At 32.9% G+C, this 19,393-nt stretch overlaps 1 protein-coding gene across 1 annotated transcript in view; it reads left to right on the top strand.

Annotated features, from left to right (window-relative positions):
* The window catches only part of SLCO6A1 (solute carrier organic anion transporter family member 6A1), a 95,493-nt gene that overhangs the window by 53,735 nt on the left and 22,365 nt on the right, over window positions 1-19,393 (top strand). Inside the window, exons 9-10 of the mRNA XM_021695824.1 lie at window positions 3,258-3,411; window positions 15,159-15,346. Coding sequence (XP_021551499.1) covers window positions 3,258-3,411; window positions 15,159-15,346 — 342 coding nt within the window. The remainder of the gene's footprint in view (window positions 1-3,257; window positions 3,412-15,158; window positions 15,347-19,393) is intronic.

Genomic DNA, 19,393 nt, shown 5'->3' with positions numbered 1-19,393 from the left:
CTTTATAAAAATTCCTCCAGAAAATTGAAAAAGAGTGTATACTTTCCAACTTATTCTATGAAACTTGCATTATCTTTATATCAAAACTGGACAAAAGACTTGTAAGAAAAGAAAACTATAGACCTATTTTTCTCATGAACATAGATTCAAAAACTATTAACAAAATTCTGGCAAATTGAGCCGAATAGTATATTAAAAGGGAAATAAATTATGATCGAGCAAGATTTATCAAAGGAATGCAAGGTTGCTTTAACATTTGAAAGTCAATCGATATAATCCACATATTAATAAACTAAAAATGAAAAAAACCATAATCACAGTAGATGCCAAAAAGCTCCATGATAAAGTGCAACATCTATTCCTCATAAACTAGGAAACTAGGAATAGAAGGGAACTATGAAAATATACAGCTAACACTATACTTAGTGATTATTATGGAATGAATGTGTTTACCCTCCTACTAAATTCATATGTTGAAGCCTTAATGTCCAATGTGATAGTGTTAGGAGGTGGAGCCTTAAGGAGATCATTAGATTTAGATAAGGTCCTGAGGGTTGACCACCATCCCCCTGATGATGGAGATTAGTGTCCTTATAAGAAGGGGAATAAACCAAAGACTTCCCTCAAATTGCCATGTGAGGATACGCTGAGAGGGTGATGGTCTGTAATCTGGGAAAGGAACACACCAGACACTGTGTGAAATAAATATTTGTTGTTTAAGCTACCCAAGCTATGATATTTTGTTACAGGAGTCTGAGCAGACTAAGACAATGATGACACATTGAATGACCAGGGGTATAATAAAGATACCTACTTTCAGTACTTCTATATTAACATCATTGTGGATGTTCTAGCTGTTAAAATACTGTAAGAAAAAGAAAGAAAAAGCATCCTGATAAGAAAAGTAGAAGTAAAATTGTGTTTATTTGAGGGTGACAACAATTGTCTATACAGAAAATCGAAAACCCACTATAATTTAAAAAATGAGTTTAGGGGCACCTGGGTGGCTCAGTGGGTTAAGCGTCTGCCTTAGGCTTGGGTCATGATCCCATGGTCCTGGGATCGAGCCCTGCATCTGGCTCAGCGGGGAGCCTGCTTCTCCTCTCCCTCTGTCGTCCCCCGGCTTGTGCTCTCTCTCGCTCTCTCTCTCTGTCAAATAAAAAAAAAAAAAATCTTAAAAAAAATGAGTTTAGCAAGTTTGTAGGACACAAGATCAACATGCAGGAATTTACAATATTTTTACATACAACCTACAAATAAGCAGAAATTAGTGTCAAAAATAACACTGTTAACAGTATTAAGAAAAAAGAAATACTGTAGAAGAAAAGATCATTATACAAGAAAATATGGTGTTTTTATATACTACCTACAAACAACTAGAAATTGATAATACAAAAATGCCATTAGCAGTAGTATCAAGAAGAAGAAATATTTAAGGGTAATATAATGTAAGATGTGAAAGCCCCATTCATAATTACTACAAAATATTCCTGTACTAAATTAAAGACCTAAATTTTAAAATAGAGAGATATCCCGTGTTCATGGGTTGGAAGACTCAATATTTTAAGAAGTTAATCCTCCCCACATTGATGTATGTATTCAATGTGATCACAATCAAAATCCCAACAAGCTTTCTTTTTAAAAAGATACTATACAAATAACTTAAATTCATATGATATACAAAGGACCTAGAAAAACCAAAAGAATTCTGATGAAGATGTAGAGTAAAAGTGGAGGACCAACCCTATTTGATTTCAAGAGTTATTAGCTAATGTAATAAAGAAAATAACATTGGTGTAAGTATAGACAAATATATCAGTGTAAAGAATATAGAGTCCAGAAATAGGCCCACATATAAATGGATAATTTATTTTTGATAGGATGCATGGGCAATTTAGTGAAGAACATATAGTCATTTTAACAAATGATGATGGAGCAAATAGACATCTATATGTAGGCAAATGAACTTTGGTCCATAACATGTAGCACATAAAATAGTTAAAATGGATTGTAGATGTGAATATAAAATATAAAGTACCAAGAATATAGGAAAATATTTTGTAAACTTAGATTCAGCAAAGTTTTCTTAGATAATGGCACTAAATACATTATCCATCAAGAAATACATTGACTAATTGGTCTACATCAAAATAAAATATTTCTGCTCTTTGAAAGACCCTGTTAAGGGAATGATAAAACAAGCCATAGATTGTGAGGAGATGTTTGAAAATCATATATCTGATGAAAACTTGTTTCCAGAATATATAAAGAACTTTCAATGCTTAATAATAAGAAAATAATCAATAAAAATGGGCAAAAGGTTTGAACAGACGTTTAACCAAATATATACAGATGAGAAATAAGCATATGGAAAGATGACCAACATCATTAGCCATCAGGGAAGGGAATATTAAAAGCCATAATATGAAACTACTATATCCTTGTTAGAATGACTAAAATTAAAAAACAGGGTGCCTGGGTGGCTCAGTTTGTTAGGCATCTGCCTTTGGTTCAGGTCATGATCCCGGGGTCCTGAAATCGAGCCCCGCATCCCTGAGCAGGGAACCTGCTTCTCCCTCTGCACCTCACCCCACTTGTTTTCTCAATCTTTCTCTCTCTCAAATGAATAAATAAAAAATTAAAAAAAAAGATTGATTATACTAAGTGTTGGTGAGGAATGTAGAAAGCAACTGAAACTCTTATACACTGCTGATGGTAATATAGAATAGTACAACCAAATTGGAAAAGTGACAGTTTCTCAAAAAGTTACATGAACACCTACTGTATGATCCTACTCCTTAGTATTTACCCAAGAGACATGAAGACATACAACATACAACATACAAAGACCATATAAAGAATAACTGCATGAAAGAAGCCAGACAAAGAAGTGTACATACTGTATGATTCCATTTCTAAGATGCTATAAAATTCAAATTAATGAATAATGGCAGAAAATACATTAGCAGATGCCAGGGGACAGAGGTATTACAAAGGGACACAAGGAAATTTTGGGGGTGATGATTATGTTTGTTAACAAGATTGTGGTGATGGTGGTGATGATTTCACAAGTGTATACATACATAAAAAAATTCAAGTTGTATACTTTATTATATATATGAGTATACTTCAATAAACCTCTTAAAAAGAAATTATATTTCAATTATCATATTTTTATGGATTTCATTGATATTCTGATATATACATTAATAAGAATAATACTGTGGTATAATTACATAAAATCTCTTTTTTTACAGAACAGGACAGTTGGGAAACCTGACAGCTCCTTGCAATTCTCACTGTAGATGCTCATCTTCATTTTATTTTGCTATCTGTGGAAGAGATAATACTGGATATTTTTCTCCTTGCTTTGCAGGCTGTACACAATCCAAAACATTAAATGGTCACCAGGTAATTATATTTTTATTATGCTTCTCCCTCTCTAATAAGATGTTCAGTTTGTAGTTGATATTTACATTTTACTCCTAGCTCTCTATAAAAGCTTTTTTACCCATATATATTTTTTTAAACAGGAAAAGAATATTTGCTTTAGGTGGCCATAATACAAAGGGCTTATGGGAATTGGTGGTGGAAAAAATACTTCTATATTAAAACATGCCTTAATAAGTAAGAAAATTATGAAAGAAAAAAACTCACAGGTAAATAAAAACATAATAAAAGTAGTAGATTAATCAGTTATAAAACCAGGATGGAGATTAAAGTGCAAAAGCAGTAAAATCAATTATATCTATAAAATCAGTCAAGGTATTTACAAAAGGATGCAAAATATAATACATAAAATGGGGGGGGCAGAAAAATGTAGTGCTTTTAGAATGGTTTAAAACTTAAGTATCTATCAACTTAACATTGATGGCTATATGCGTAGAGTGTTATAGATGAACCTAATGGTAACCACAAATCAAAAACCTAAAATAGATATGCCAAAAATGAAGAGAAAGGAATTCAAGGATATCACTAAAGATAGCCATCAAACCACAAGGGAATGAGTGCAAGAGAAGAAAGGAATGGAGAACTACAAAAACAACCATTAAAAAAAAGTAACAAAATGACAGTAAGTAACAAAAGGAATACCTATCTATAACTACTTTAACTATAAATAGACCACATGCCAAATGAAAGACATAGGATGACTGAATGGATAAAAAAGCAAGACCCATCCATATGTAGCCCTCAAGAGACTCACTTCAGACCTAGAGACATATGCAGATTGAAAGTGAAGGGATAGAAAAACATTTATCATGAAAATGGAAGAGAAAAGAAAGCTAGGTAGCAAGACTTATATCAGACAAAATATACTTTAAAACAAAGACTGTAGCAAGGGACAAAGAAGGACACTTCATAATGATAGAGAACAATCCAACAAGAACATAAAACAATTGTAAATATTTATGCATTCAATATGGAAGAACCCAAATACATAAAGCAACTATTAAGACATAAAGGAAGAAATCAATAGTAATACCATAATAGTAGGGGACTTTTACTTACATCAATGGACGTATCAGACAAAAAAATCAACAAAGGAAACAGGGCCTTTGAATGACACACTGGAACAGATGGATCTAACAGATATATTCAGAACATTCCATCATAAAACAGAAGAATACACGTTCTTTTCAAGTGCACGTGGAACCTTCTCCAGAATAAATCACATTGTAGGCCACAAAACAAGTCTCAACAAATTAAAAAAAGATTGAAATCATATCATGCATTTTTTTCTGACCACAATGGTATGAAACTAGAAACCAATCATAAGAAAAAATCTGGAAAGAACACACATACATGGAGATTAAATAATATGCTACTGAACAATAAATGAGTCAACCAAGAAATCAAAGTGGAAATAAAAAGATTACATGGAGAGAAATGAAAATAAAGATCTGAAATCTTTGGGATGTAGCAAAAACTGTTCTAAGAGGAAAGATCATAGCAATATAGGCCTACCTCAAGAAGCAAGAAAAATCTCAAATAAACAACCTAACCTTACACCTAAAGGAGCTAGAAAAAGAAGAACAAAACCCAAAGTCAGTAGAAGAAAGCAAACAATAAGGGTTAGAAATAAATAGAAACTAAAGAAACAATAGAACAGATTAATGAAACCAGGAGCTGTTTTTTAGAAAAGATCAAGGAAATTGATAAACCTTTATCCAGAGTCACCAGAGAGAGAGAGAGAGAGGACTCAAATAAATAGAAATTAAACAAAAGAAATAACAACTGACATCATAGAAATTGTAAGAAATTATACACCACAAAGGATTATAAGAGAATATTATAGAAAATATATGCCAACAAATTGTATAACCTAGAAGAAATGGAGAAATTACTAGGAAGATATTACCTCCAAAAACTGAATCAGGAAGAAATAGAACATTTGAACAGACAAATTACTGGCAACACAATTGAATCCATAATTATATAGAGAAAAAACTGATGGTTACTAGAGGAGAGGTGGGCAGGGGGATGGGTTGAGTGGGTGATGGGGATTAGGAAGGGCACTTGTGATGAGCACTGAGTGTTATATGTAAGTGTTGCCTCACTAAATTCAACACATGAAACTAATACTACACTGTATGTTAACCAACTAGAATTTAAATGAAAACTAGGGAAAAAAAAGAACTCCCCCCCCAAAAAAAGTCCAGGACTAAATGGCTCCACAGGTGAGTTCTACTAAACATTTGCAGAAGAGTGAATGCCTATTCTTAAAATTTTCAAAAAATAGAAGAGGAAGGAAAACTTCCAAATTCATTCAGTGTGTCCAGTATTACCCTGAACCAAAACCAGATAAAAATACTACAAAAAAAGAGAACTACTGGCCAATATCTCTGACTAACATAGAGACAAAAATCCTGAACAAAATATTGGCAAATTGAAAGCAACAAAGTATTACAAGAGTCATTCACCACAATCAAGTGGGATTTATTGCTGGATTGCAAAGGTGATTCAATATTCACAATTCAATCAGTGTGATACATCACATCAATAAGAGAAAGGATTAAAACCATATGATCTTCTCAATGGATGCAGAAAAGCATTTGACAAAGTACAACATCCATTCATGATAAAAACCCTCAATGGAGTGGGTTTAGAGTGAACATACTTCAACATAATGAAGGCCATATATGAAAAACCCACACTTAACATCATATTCAGTGGTGAAAAACTAAGAGCTTTTCCCCTAAGATCAGGAACAAGACAAAGATGTCCACTTTCACCACTTTTATTCAACACAGTATTGGAAGTCCCAGCCACAACAATCAGACAAGAAAAGAAAAGTCACTCAAATTGGTAAGGAAGAAGTAAAATTTTCACTATGTTCAGATGATGTGAAACTACATATAGAAAATCCTCAAGACTACACCCAAAAACTACTGGAACTGATAAATGAATTCAGTAAAGTCACAGGACACAAAATTAACATACAGAAGTCTGTTGCATTTCTATACACTAACAATGAAGTAGAAAGAGAAGTTAAGAAAGAAATCCCATTTATAATTGCACTAAATAGAATACCTGCTAATAAACTTAACCAAAAAGGTAAAAGACCTATACTCTGAAAACTATAAAACATTGATAACAACAATTGAAGACAATACAAACAAATGGAAAGATATTTCTGCTCATGGTTTGGAATAACCAATATTTTTTAAGTGTCCATACTAGCCAAAGAAATCTACAGATTTAATGCAATCCTTACCAAAATGCCAACAGCACTTTCTATAGAACTAGAACAAATAATCCTGATATTTGTATGGAATTACAAAAGACCCCAAATAGCCAAGGCAATTTTGAAAAAGAAGAACAAAACACAATCCCAGATTTCAAGATATAGTACAAAGCTGTAGTCATAAAAACAGTGTGCTGCTTGCACAGAAATGGACAAATAGATCAATGGAAGAGAACAGAATCCAGAAATATACCCACACCTTTATGGTCAGTTAATCTATGACAAAGAAGGCAAGAATATGCAGTGGGAAGAAGTTGATCTCATCAATAAATGGTGTTGAGAAAACTGGACAACTATATGCAAAAGAATGAAACTGGACCACTTTTTAACACCATATTCAAAAGTAAACTAAAATGGATTAAATGTGAGACCTGAAACTATAGAAGTCCTAGAAGAAAACATAGACAGTAATTTCTTTGACATCATGTATAGAAATCAGCCATTTTTATAGATATGTTTCCTCTGGCAAGGGAAGCAAAGGAAAATTAAACTATTGGGACCACATCAAAATTAGTTTTTTGCTCAGTGAAGGAAACCATCAACAAAACAAAAAGGCAACATACTGAATGGGAAAAGATATTGGCAAAGGATATAGTTGATAAGGGATTAATAACACAACTCAACACCAAAAAAAACAGGCTTATTCATGAGCAGAGGACATGAATAGACATTTTTCCAAAGAAGACATACAGATGGCCAATAGACATGTGACATACTCAGCATCACTCATCATCAGGGAAATGCAAATCAAAACCACAATGATATATCACCTTACACTTGTCAGAATGGCTCAAACAAGAAACATAAGAAATAACAAGTGTTGGCAAGTATGTGGAATGAAAGGAACCCTCATACACTTTTGGTGGGAATGTAAATTGATGCAGCCATTGTGGAAAGAGTATAGAGCTTCCTCAAAAAATTAATTATAGAATTACCATATGATCCAGTAATTTTACCACTGCATATTTACCCAAAGAAAATGAAAACACTAATTGGAAAAAGTGTATTCACCCCTATGTTTATTGTGCCATTATTTACAATAGCTAAGATATGGAAGCAACCCAAGTGTCCATCCATAGATCAATGGATAAAAAAGATGTGTGTGTGTGTGTGTATACTCATATATGTGTGTGTGTATACACACAAAGTGAGTGTATGTGTAAATATATATGTATACCCACATACAATGGAATATTACTCAGCTATAAAAAGTGAAATCTTGCTATTTGCAACAATATGGATGAATGTAGAGGTATAATGCTAAGTGAGATGTCAGCCAGAGAAAGACAAATACCATATGATTTCATTCATTTGTGGAATTTAAGAAACAAAACAGTCAAGAAAAAAAAGACAAAGAATGGAGTTGGTGGGGGGATGGGTGAAATAGGTGAAGGGGATGAAGAGTACACTTATTGGGATGAGCGCCGAATAACATATAGAATTGTTGAATCATTATATTGTACACCTGAAACTAAAATAACACTATGTTAATTATACTTGAATAAAAAAATGCATCCATGTATTCCATCATCCCAATTTTATAGTTTAAAAGCAATAGGTTACTATCTACCTCTTGCAGTAGCAAAGTTGAAAGAAGCAATTTAAGAGAATATTTTATCTTCTACTTATGTCATTTATTTTGGTTCTCCCCTACCTATCTGCAGCACCCATCCACACCAAAATCTTGAACCACAGTCTTTCTCACAGCATTGGGTTGACCAATACTATCCTTCTGTTCACCTTTCACTCAGTTTTTTCTTCTTCTGAGGAATTAAAAGTATCTATACTACACTTCCTTGCTGTTTCTATTTCTGTCCACATTAACTCAGATGGGAAAATCAGTCCCTTTATTGTGTGCCAGAGATTACCATACATACAAGGCCTTTATAAGCATATCAGACTTCCTAGAAAGGTAAGAGAAGATTTATATGGCAGCAATACAAATGACTTACGATTGAATATATGTTACCCCTGTTTGTCTTTTGCCATTTACATCTATCAGGACTCATTTTAAAATTTCCCTGTTTCCTCATATTTGGGCCATAACCATCAGAATTCCTTATTTCCCTAGGCCTTCTACCAACCTCGAGAGACATGTTCTTATTTTGGCATGTAGTGTTGACTACTCTGTTACTTATTTGACTCCAGGTTAATTTTCTTATGTCCAAAGTTGCATAAATCTGCTTTTAGCTAAATAATGCACTATAACTTCAGCTTCTTCTTTTGAGTGGCACCAAAGTAGGGACACAGTCTTTAAAAACTCTATATTTCTCTCTCATCTTTTCTGGCTGGTCTTTGTGAGGGGGAGAGAGCAACAGAGAGCTTTATTTATCCTGACCAATGGGCATTATGCCACCCCCATAGCAAGCAATAAAGTCCTTTGTTATTTATGCACCTACATAATAATATGATGTATTATTATTATCTGTATCTGTATGATCACTTTTTTTTTTTAAAAGATATTAGCATACCTGACCAACTCCAGTTCCTCATAGTCAGGTTTTCACTAGTATATGATTTAATAATATATCTTCAGTTGTTTTTAATGAATATCAATATAAAAAAGATTGCATACCCTTTAACAATATTTCTTATTAAATGTTACAGGATATATTTTAAATGATACTTAAAATCTTTAAAATATGTTGCTGTGGAAAACTTTAAATGTAATAGAAAATAGAAAAGCATAATGAACTCCTATATGTCCTTTACCTCTCTTCAGCAATTTATTATCTTATGGAAAATCTTACTTTATACTCCTACTAACTTTCTCTCACCATTTTAATTTAAAATAAGTAAATGACCTTTTTTTAAAAAGATTTTATTTATTTATTTGAGAGAGAAAGAATGAGACAGAGCATGAGAGAGGGGAGGGTCAGAGGGAGAAGCAGACTCCCCGCCGAGTGGGGAGTCCGATGCGGGACTCGATCCTAGGACTCCAGGATCATGACCTGAGCTGAAGGCAGTTGCTTAACCAACTGAGCCACACAGGCACCCCATAAATGACCTTTTTAAATGCTCATGTTTTCACCACAGTATAAAGCATAATTGTTTGACCTTGGTGTTTTGATCCCATGTGATATTCATGAGCTAAAACAGCCATCCACCATATAGTTCCTTCTTTCCTTTCTTGGGAGATTCCCTTTTAGAGAATCCTATTTTAGGGATATTTTTTTCTTTTTCAAAGAAGTCTTCATAATTTTCTTGCATTTGTCTAAGGAGTAATTAACTCAATGAGTAACAGTGATAGAAAGAATCCACAAAATGGTTACTCAAACTGTGTGGTAACATTTGATACTGAATAAAAACTGAAAGAAGAATAAAATATTTTTGACAAATATTAAATATTAGACCTGTTAGAAATTATGCAGAATTAGCCTTGATAGAATTAATGGCTCTGAAGGAAAGTGGAAACTAGCAGAAGCTAATTAATGCAATTTGATTAATACAATTTGATATGGATGGAATGATTAATAGATGATTAATGATTAATACAATTTGATATGGATGGAACTAATTAATAGATAAAATATGCTTTAATTTCAAATGGGGAAGAATTGATACCAATATAAATAATTTTATTAAATGATAATTAAATAAAAGGAACAGTATATGTAAAAAGTAATTATGTATCTAAATGATGTTAATGGAATTCCCTCCATTGAAAATATTTTTTCAATCAAAACACGTCAACTTTGAAATAATTCTGATTAGGCACCTGGGTGGCTCAGTCGGTTAACTGTCTGGGTCTTAATCTCAAGCTCAGGTCTCCATCTCAGGGGTGTGAGTTCAAGCCCCATGATGGGCTCCACACTGGGCGTGGAGCCTAGTTAAAAAATATTTTTTAGCTCTGAAATAATTCTGATTAAATGTTTATATTTAAAACATCAGAGTAAAAGTGAATTAGAATTGGATGTTCTTCAATTAACTCATACAAAAGTTTGAGTGGTAGAAAATACTTTATCTCTGAAGATTTCTAAATTTCTATAGAAAATTAGAGCCTTACTAAAACTGAAAATAGGTATCTCTTCTTCATACTGCTAACATTCCTGGGCAGTTTTGTCTCATTGACACCCACATGCATTTTTCCTATCTGTGCTACCAAAGATCTTTAAATTTCCTTAATATAGATATTAGAGAAATCTTGGGCTTTACTTCATGATCTCGTCACTGAGACTAGTTCTTTTCTAGCTGATATAGCTTTCATTTTAAATATCAGGATCATGGTGCTTTTCCCAAAGGTTGCTCTATTACAATAGAAGCCTCATTCTAATTTGATATGGATGTAATCTCACCCAAAATATTAAGAATTACAAGAAGCCAGCCTTCAAAGTCTCCTTTCATTGACACATCCTTAGAATATTTTAACTTCATTTACTCACTCCCACCTTAGTGTTATTTTTATCATATACTGTATTTCTTCATGTATTTTAAATGACATATACTGTTATTGTTGTTTTGTAAAATCAATATACACTTACATTTACCCATTTCCTTGCGTTTCCGTGTTTTCATATGAGATTACTTTCTTTCTTCCTGAAGAACCATATTTCACCGTCATTTTTGAAAAAAAAAAAAAAACCTGTTTCACTGGGTCTGGAATTCTATATTGGCAGTGATTTGCCCACGCCCAACCCTGCCACTTTGGCATTTAAAAGACACTGATTGTCTTATATCTCTTACTGCTTGGTGGCTATTAAGATTTTCTCTTTGTTTTTGGTTTTCAGCAGTTTTACTTTGATAGGCCTAGATTGGATTTTCATTACATTTATTTTGCTTGGTTTTCACAGAACATCTTTAGTCTGTAGATTTATGTGAATCTGTTTGAAAATTCTCAGCTGTTGTTTCTCCCTTACTCTCTTTTCTCTTTTTTGGGGAGAATGGGGAACCATGTATTAATTTACTATTGCTACCTGACAAATTACACAGGCTTAGTGTCTTTAAATAATTCTATTTATTTCACAGTTCTAAGGTCATATGTCCAGATGCCATGATTGGGTCTTCTGTTGAGTGTCACAGGCTGAAATTAGGGTATTGGCTGGGCTGTGCTCCTTTCTGGAGGCTCTGGGGAAGAATCTGCTTCCAAGTTCATTCAGGTTATTGGCCATTCAGTTGCTTGGGGATGTAAAAAATGTCTTTGTTTCCTTGCTAGCTGTCAACTGAGGACCAATTTTAGCTCTTAGAGGCTACCTACATTCTTTACTGCATGATTCTCTTTGTCTTCAAGGCTAGCAACAGATGATCACTCTTATGTCACATGCTTTGAATCTCTAATTTCAGAAAAATCCCAGTACTTTTTAAGGCTCACCTAGTTAGATGAGGTTTATCATCTCTCTTTTACAGTCATCTATATCACATAATATAATTTAGTAAGGAGAGAAAATTTCATCAATTCATAGTCCTCAGAATCATGCAGGCTTATGCAATAGGGGGTGGGAATCTTAGGTGTCATCTTAGAATTCTGCCCCACACCCACTACAAATAGGCCTTTTTGCTGTGTTTAGCCACCATGTTTTTCAGTTCTAACATTTATGTTTTTGTAGGATCCAAACTCCTGGTGAAATTCCACATAATTTAAAATATTTTATCCATTTCCCCCTCTATTTCCTGGAAATTATTAATCGTCACTATTTTAAAGTTCTTGCTATTAGGTGAATCATGTCGATCATCCATGAGTCTTACTTGTATTTGTTTTTTTCTTAATTATAAGCCAATTATTTTATCTCCCAATAAAATTTTACAATTGTCTAGTTCTCTCTTTGTTTCAGCTTCATGTATATTTAGACTGTTATGTGTATATACATTGATATTTGTTACATCTTATTACTGAGTTCTTTTCATCTTTATAAAGTGTCTTTTTCCATCTCTGGTAATTGTCTTTGTCTTAATATCTACATTTTATTTTTAAATTATTTTAATTTTTTAAACATTTTTATTTATTTATTCATGAGAGACACAGAGACAGGGGCAGCAGGAGAAGTAGGCTCCCCATGGAGCGCCCCATGGATTCCCCAATGCGGGACTCAATCTCAGGACCCTGGGATCATGACCTGAGCCAAAGGCAGATACCTATCTGGCTCAGCCACCCAGGTGCCCATTAAATAGTCACTTTAGCTTTCTCTTGCTGACAGATTCCATGTGTATCTTATTTCTATCATTTTATGTTCCAACTATTTGTGTCTACATTTAAAGTGTTTCTTATAGCCAACATATAATATGGTTTTGCTTTTTCTTCAATGTTGCTAATCTCTCTTTTTTTTAAAGATTTACTTATTTATTTGAGAGGGAGAGAGAGTGTGTGCAAGTGGGGAGAGGGGCAGAGAGGGAGGGAGAGAATCTCAGACTCCCCGCTGAGTAAGGAGCCTACCTTGGGTCTGATCTCACAACCCTGAGATGATGACCTGAGCTGAAATCAAGAGTTGGACGCTTTACCAACTGAGCGACCCAGGTGCCCATCTGCTAATCTCTTTTAATTGGAGTTTTTGACTACTGAAATTTTTTGTAATTATTGATATAGTGGATTTAGATCTAACTTCTTTTTTTTATTATTTGAATTGAATATATTTTACTATTTCATTTTAATGTAACTTTTGGCATTTTGGTTATATTTCTTTCAGTATTACTCCACAATCCTTCAACCCTTCCAGGGCCTAATATCTTGATTCTACCATTTACTCACTAAGCCTTCTTCATATTTTCATTTTCCCCTTTGTCAGCCCAGGTTCTATTGTCTGCAACCATTTATTATGCATTTATCTTTTGTCTAATCTCCAGGTCTGCTTTTCACTGTTCTCTACATTCCTCATTGTTCAAGGAGACTGAACTATAGGATGAGAGCTTCCTTGACTTCTGACTGGGTTAAGATAATAAAAAGGCCTAGTAGAAAATCAGCTCAGGTCATGATCTCAGGGTTGTGAGATCGGACCTATGTCAGGCTCCTCACTCAGCGGGGAGTCTGAGATTCTCTCCCTCCCTCTCTGCCCCTCCCCTTACTTGCACAACCCAAGGCTTTTCAATTTCTGAGGTTTTTTTTTTTTTCCCTGACTGGAATATACTTTTTTCAGGTAACCACATGATTCACTTCCTTACCTTCTTCAAATCTCTGCTCAAATATCACTGTATCACCGAGGCATTCCCTAATCATGCTAAATTCACTTCTATAATCCCTATATTTTTTTCCTTGCTTTATTTTTTTCTCCAAAGTATATGTCACCATGTGTTTCATTATAAAGTGGTTTTTTTTTTTTTTTAATTACCTGTCTCATCCAAGTTATCTACATGATGGCAGGAAGTTCTATTGTATTGCTTACTGTGTTTTCCCAGCACCTAGAATGGTGTTTGACACATGGGCACTAAAAAGAATATGGTAGAATGAATTAATTGCAATTTGAATATTTGGATATTTCCATTTGTTATTTAACATATCTAGTAATCACATAACAACTGCCCCAAAGAAGCCAACATGATTTTGGATCATGATTTTATGAATCACTCAAATTCAAGTCATCTTTGTTTCCTCTTATTCTTTAACTAGTAACCTAGTTCCATATTTCTGGTGAATTTATTATTTTTTTTAAAGTTAGAATATTTTCAGTAGATTAATAAGTTTATAACTAGTCTCTGTATCACCAAACTTTGTTTAATTCTTCTTAGAAAATATCACCTATTCATCTTCTTTGATTTATCAACCCTACAACAACAACCCAAAATTTTCATTCAGGGCTACATTGTGACTTTAATTGACTCTAGACTCTTTTGCCTTTGTAAGCCCCTTCCCTCACTTAAAAAAAAATAGTGTAAAACTTCATTGGTATGAAGACAAGCATGATCCCAGCTGGATTCATTATTATTTATTCATTATTATTATGTTCAGTTTTCCTTTAATTTTAGGAGGCACTATAACTAAAACATTTAAAGGGGCTCTTAAAGTATTGTGGGCCTTAGGCATTGTGCCTACTTTGCCTAATAGGTAACAGCCCTCATCATTACATACAAAAGTCTTATCTTTTTCTCATGGTTCCAAAACCTTCTACAGTTGGGTAACTGTCCATTTTTCAAGTCCCAGCTAAAAATCCACTTTATTCATTGTCTTAATTGTCCTCAATTTATACAGCTCTCCAACAATTATTTGTGAAATTGAAAGTAAATATCTTTGGTGAAATTTTTTAAATTAATAGAATTTATCCAAAATAACTCTAGTTACACACACACACGCACACATTTTGTTACATAAAATACCTACAGCTTATCATTAATATTTCATTTCTAAATAATGAATGGCAGAGTTAATGTAAGAATATTGACTAATAAAACTAGCTAGTGTCCCTGCAGTTGTTGATTTTATTTTATTTTACAATAACAGGAGTTTTGTTTTATATTTCTAAAAGATTGTTTCTTATTTTCATTTTCCTAGGCATACTACAATTGTTCTTGTATCCAAGCAGGATTAGCAACCTCAGATGATCAAGGTGATTTCATTGATGCTAGACCTGGGGCATGTGATACAAAGTGCTATAAATTGCCTTTGTTCATTGCTTTTATCTTCTCTACAATTTTATTTTCTGTTTTTTCTGGTATACCATGCACCCTGACCATCCTTCGGTATGTATATATTATTCAAAATCATTGTTCATTTAATACATGAGAAAGCCAATTTTAGGAAGATTTTAGAATATTGCTATAAATGATTTATTCTTTTGTTTTGAGATAGCAATTGCAAGACAAGAAATTGCTATATTGTCAAAATTCATATATTTTCTTATTTCTCTGTTTTAACTAATTTTATTTGCTTAAAGTTTCTATCACACTTAGTTTTAATTAAATTTAACTTATAATATGGTAACTTCATATATAGGAAAATTGTTACATTGTCAAAATTCATGTATATGTTTAATTTTTTATTTTATCTAATTTATTTACATAAAGCTTATAGATAACACATTTAGCTTAACTTTAAAACTAAATTTTTAACTTAATTTAATACACCTGGAAAATTCATAATTAGAAAATTCTTAATTATAACACAAATGTGATTATGTTGATTCATTAATTACAGGTATTTATTGAGTATTTGCTTCTATATTAACCAATTTGACTATGAAAAAATCAGTGTCATTAGCAAAGAACATGATAACTTAAAAAATTTTAGAAAATCAGTACACAAGTTTTTCTAAATTAAAGCAACATTTGCTATTTATTTGTTCTTTCTGAATATGTGAATACATTTAATATTTCTTTTTATCATATTAGGAAAATAGTTGTTATTTTCAAGTTTTTTTCAAGAGGTTAACATAATTTAAGTCATGAGGAGCAATTTGTTGTTGCCTAGGAAAGCAGACTAGAAAACATGAATAAATACATGCAAAAAAAATTCTGAGAACTTAGGAATATGTGGTTTCTGCTTTCAATTAACTTGCAATTTGGATAGTAGACAAAAGTTGGACATATTACTACAGTGAAGCAGCTTTTTAATCCATTCATCTGTGTCTGGACTAAAATTACAGGGACCAGTAAGATACATGCCTTGCCTTCAAGTTGCTTAGAGTATAATAGCGGGAGAAAAACACATAGTACAGTGGATACTTAGAGGTGCCTTGATTAAAGCTTGGAGAGTTTGACCCAGGATAAGGTGGAAGAAATGGTAATTTTTATCTAGGATTATTTGGAAATGCTTGTAGAAGGTATGGTACTTGAATTGAATTATGAAGATAAGTGCTTTGTCATAATGCAAACAGATCAGCGTAAAGTTCTTAACAGGAAAACTGAGCAGTGAGAGTAGAGGCAAAAATGTATGAAATATCTTGGCAAGGAGTTTGTTATGACTGGAGTAGCATGATGGTAAATGGGACAGGGAGATTTGTATTCCATAAGGATCTGATCATGGAAGGCTTTCTTTGCCATATTAACATAAATGATGTTATCCTGTATGCACCTGGAGGCCATTGAAAACAATAAACCTCAGAATTAAAAGTGACCAACTATGCATTTTAGATAGAATACTTAGAAGATAGTGTAAAAGATGAAGCTGAGGGAAAAACTAGAGAAAAAGGAAAGTACTTAGGATATCATTTTTGAATTTAATAGTGGTATTTAGAGATAGAGGTGATGGAATATATTTGAAAAACATTTAGTTTGGATATAAGAGCAAGATTATTACTTTAATGTGCCTCATAAAAGATATAAAAAGAATTAGGATTATGTGCAGATTTCCAGTCCAGGGAGCTAAATGAATGACAATCCATTAACTGAGATAGGAAATTCAAGAAGAGAATGCTTAGATCAAAGATAAGCAGTACAATGTTAAACATGCCTTATGTAAAGTTCATGTGAAACATCCAAGCAAATATTTCCAGGAGTAAGATGAGACAGATGATAGTAATATTCCAGAAGTTTAGTTCTGAGTCTTTTCACTTCTCCTTTTAACTATACAAAAACAATAAGGAAACTAAATAAAATAAATAAGGAAAATAAAACACACATGCATGTGTGCATATGCATGCACACACATATACTGTAGTTTTAATCTAATGAAATAGATAAAAAGTCACAAAGTTGAAATTGCATGTAAGTATTGCCAAAATTGAAGCAGAACTGGAAGCCAGTGTGTAGATTCACAAAGATATTACAAAGACTGACAGGAAATGTGGAGAGGCTCTCAGGATTGACAGATCTCCTATATCTCCAGCATATTATTTCTGCTCAGGAGAAGGCCCCGCCTTATAATGGAAGTTATGGGGAGCACAACCTAGGTAGATAAGTCAAGGTAGAATCTCTCTGGAAAGAATGAAAGAAAAGGTTTGGAAAATGCACAGGAGATCCAGACATAACAGATCTCAAAAAGTGCCAGCAAAATATACCTTCTATAATTGAACACATAACATTAGAAAAAAGAAGTGTGAAGAGATCTCAGAAGCCCATGGCTTGCAGTGGAAGTTCTTTTGAGGCAGACCAGAATTGGAGAGGCAGAGGAGGTAGAACCACACATAGGAATTTGAAGCTTGGAAGCCCTGCCTTATGTTCCATTTTCATAACCTCCCTCTAATTTAAGAAAATTCATCTTACTGAATTTTCTCATGAATAAGTGGAAAAGGAAAAGGTTCTGCCTACATACAAAATAACTATAGTAAAATAAATGAAAGTTATTAAACATTACCACACACAATGAAAACTCAATAGAATATAGTTATGGTGAATCAGATAAAAATATAAATGCAGCTATATGTAAGTTTAAGCTAAAAAAGTTAAACAATTATGGCCACAAAATGAGAAAATAGCTAGATGAAGGAGGCTATGGAATGCAAACTAACAGAATTCAGGAAAGAAATTAAGGAAACAATTCAGAAATGAAAACTAAATTATAAAGCACACAGGGAAGAAAAGATAACATAGAAACTGTGGTTGAAAGAGAAGGAGGAAGAAATGGAGAATACAGAATCAAAATAAGAAAAAAGTGTTAGAGAAAAGGGACAAAAATAGAAGATAGGAAAAGAAGATCCAACATACGTATAATTGAAGTTCCCAGAGAAGAAAACCAAAACAATCCAACAATAAATATCTAAATCTCTAGTTAAACTTTCCTGAAATAATGATATTTAATAAACACTGAAATAGTAAGCAATAATAATGAATAATGAATATATACTGAAATATAAAAGATTTGCATTTACATACTGAAATGGCACATCAAGTATCTAGGGAAACTGACCCAAAACAGTAAACACTGAGAGATATAATAGTAAAATTGTTATATTTAAAGATGAAGAATAGTCCTTTTGCCATCTAAAAAAAGAGGAAAGCAAAAAAGTTTGGCACTGGATTTCTCAACAGCAACACTCACCTCTAGAAAACTAGAGAGACACTTAAAAGATTGCTGAGGAAAGAAAATATGGGTTAATTATTGTATCATCAACAAACTGCCCTACAATTATAAACAGTTTTGATGTGGCAGAACCCAGGAAATGTTGTTATGAGATACTTCTTAAGAATTGACAGCAAGATGAGTTATAACTAGCCAAGATATAATTGGGAAAACTTTGATAAAATGTCCATTGGTGAGCATTAGCTATGTTAAACTAAACAGATTTAACTACTTATATTTAACTACTATATTTTCTAAATATAATTAATTTATGCTAGAACTAAGACAAATACTAAGCTGAGCATGAGGGTGACAAAATAGAATACAATGTAATATGATTTGAAAAGTAGAGATTATATAACAAAAATGAGGGAAGAAAACAGATCAAAAGAAGGACAAGCTTATTGGATGCCTAATAGGTAATAAATGGGGAGTCAAGGGAAATCATCTTTATAGACATTTTACTGAAGCATAATATATATTCAGAAGAGTGCACATATCACTAATATACAGTTTGATGCATTTTTACAAAGTGAAGACACCAATGTAACCACAATCCAGTTGAAGAAATCAATAATTACAAGTATTCCAAAAATGCTTCCAATAACTCCCTTCTTGTCACCAAGTCCTTCATTCCTTAAAGTTACCACTATCCTGACTTCTATGCTGAATAGGTTAATTTGTTCTGTTTGTACTTTATGTGTATAGGAGATTATGGCACATAGTCATTTGTGTTTGTATTGTGTTAACAATGTGCTTCTAAGAGTCAATATTGTTGCATATAAAAGAAA

This window comes from Neomonachus schauinslandi, chromosome 7 (assembly GCF_002201575.2).
Source record: "Neomonachus schauinslandi chromosome 7, ASM220157v2, whole genome shotgun sequence".
Taxonomy (NCBI): Eukaryota; Metazoa; Chordata; class Mammalia; order Carnivora; family Phocidae; genus Neomonachus; species Neomonachus schauinslandi.
Note: the sequence above shows the minus strand (reverse complement) of the source record. Positions and strands in the feature narration are given on the sequence as shown.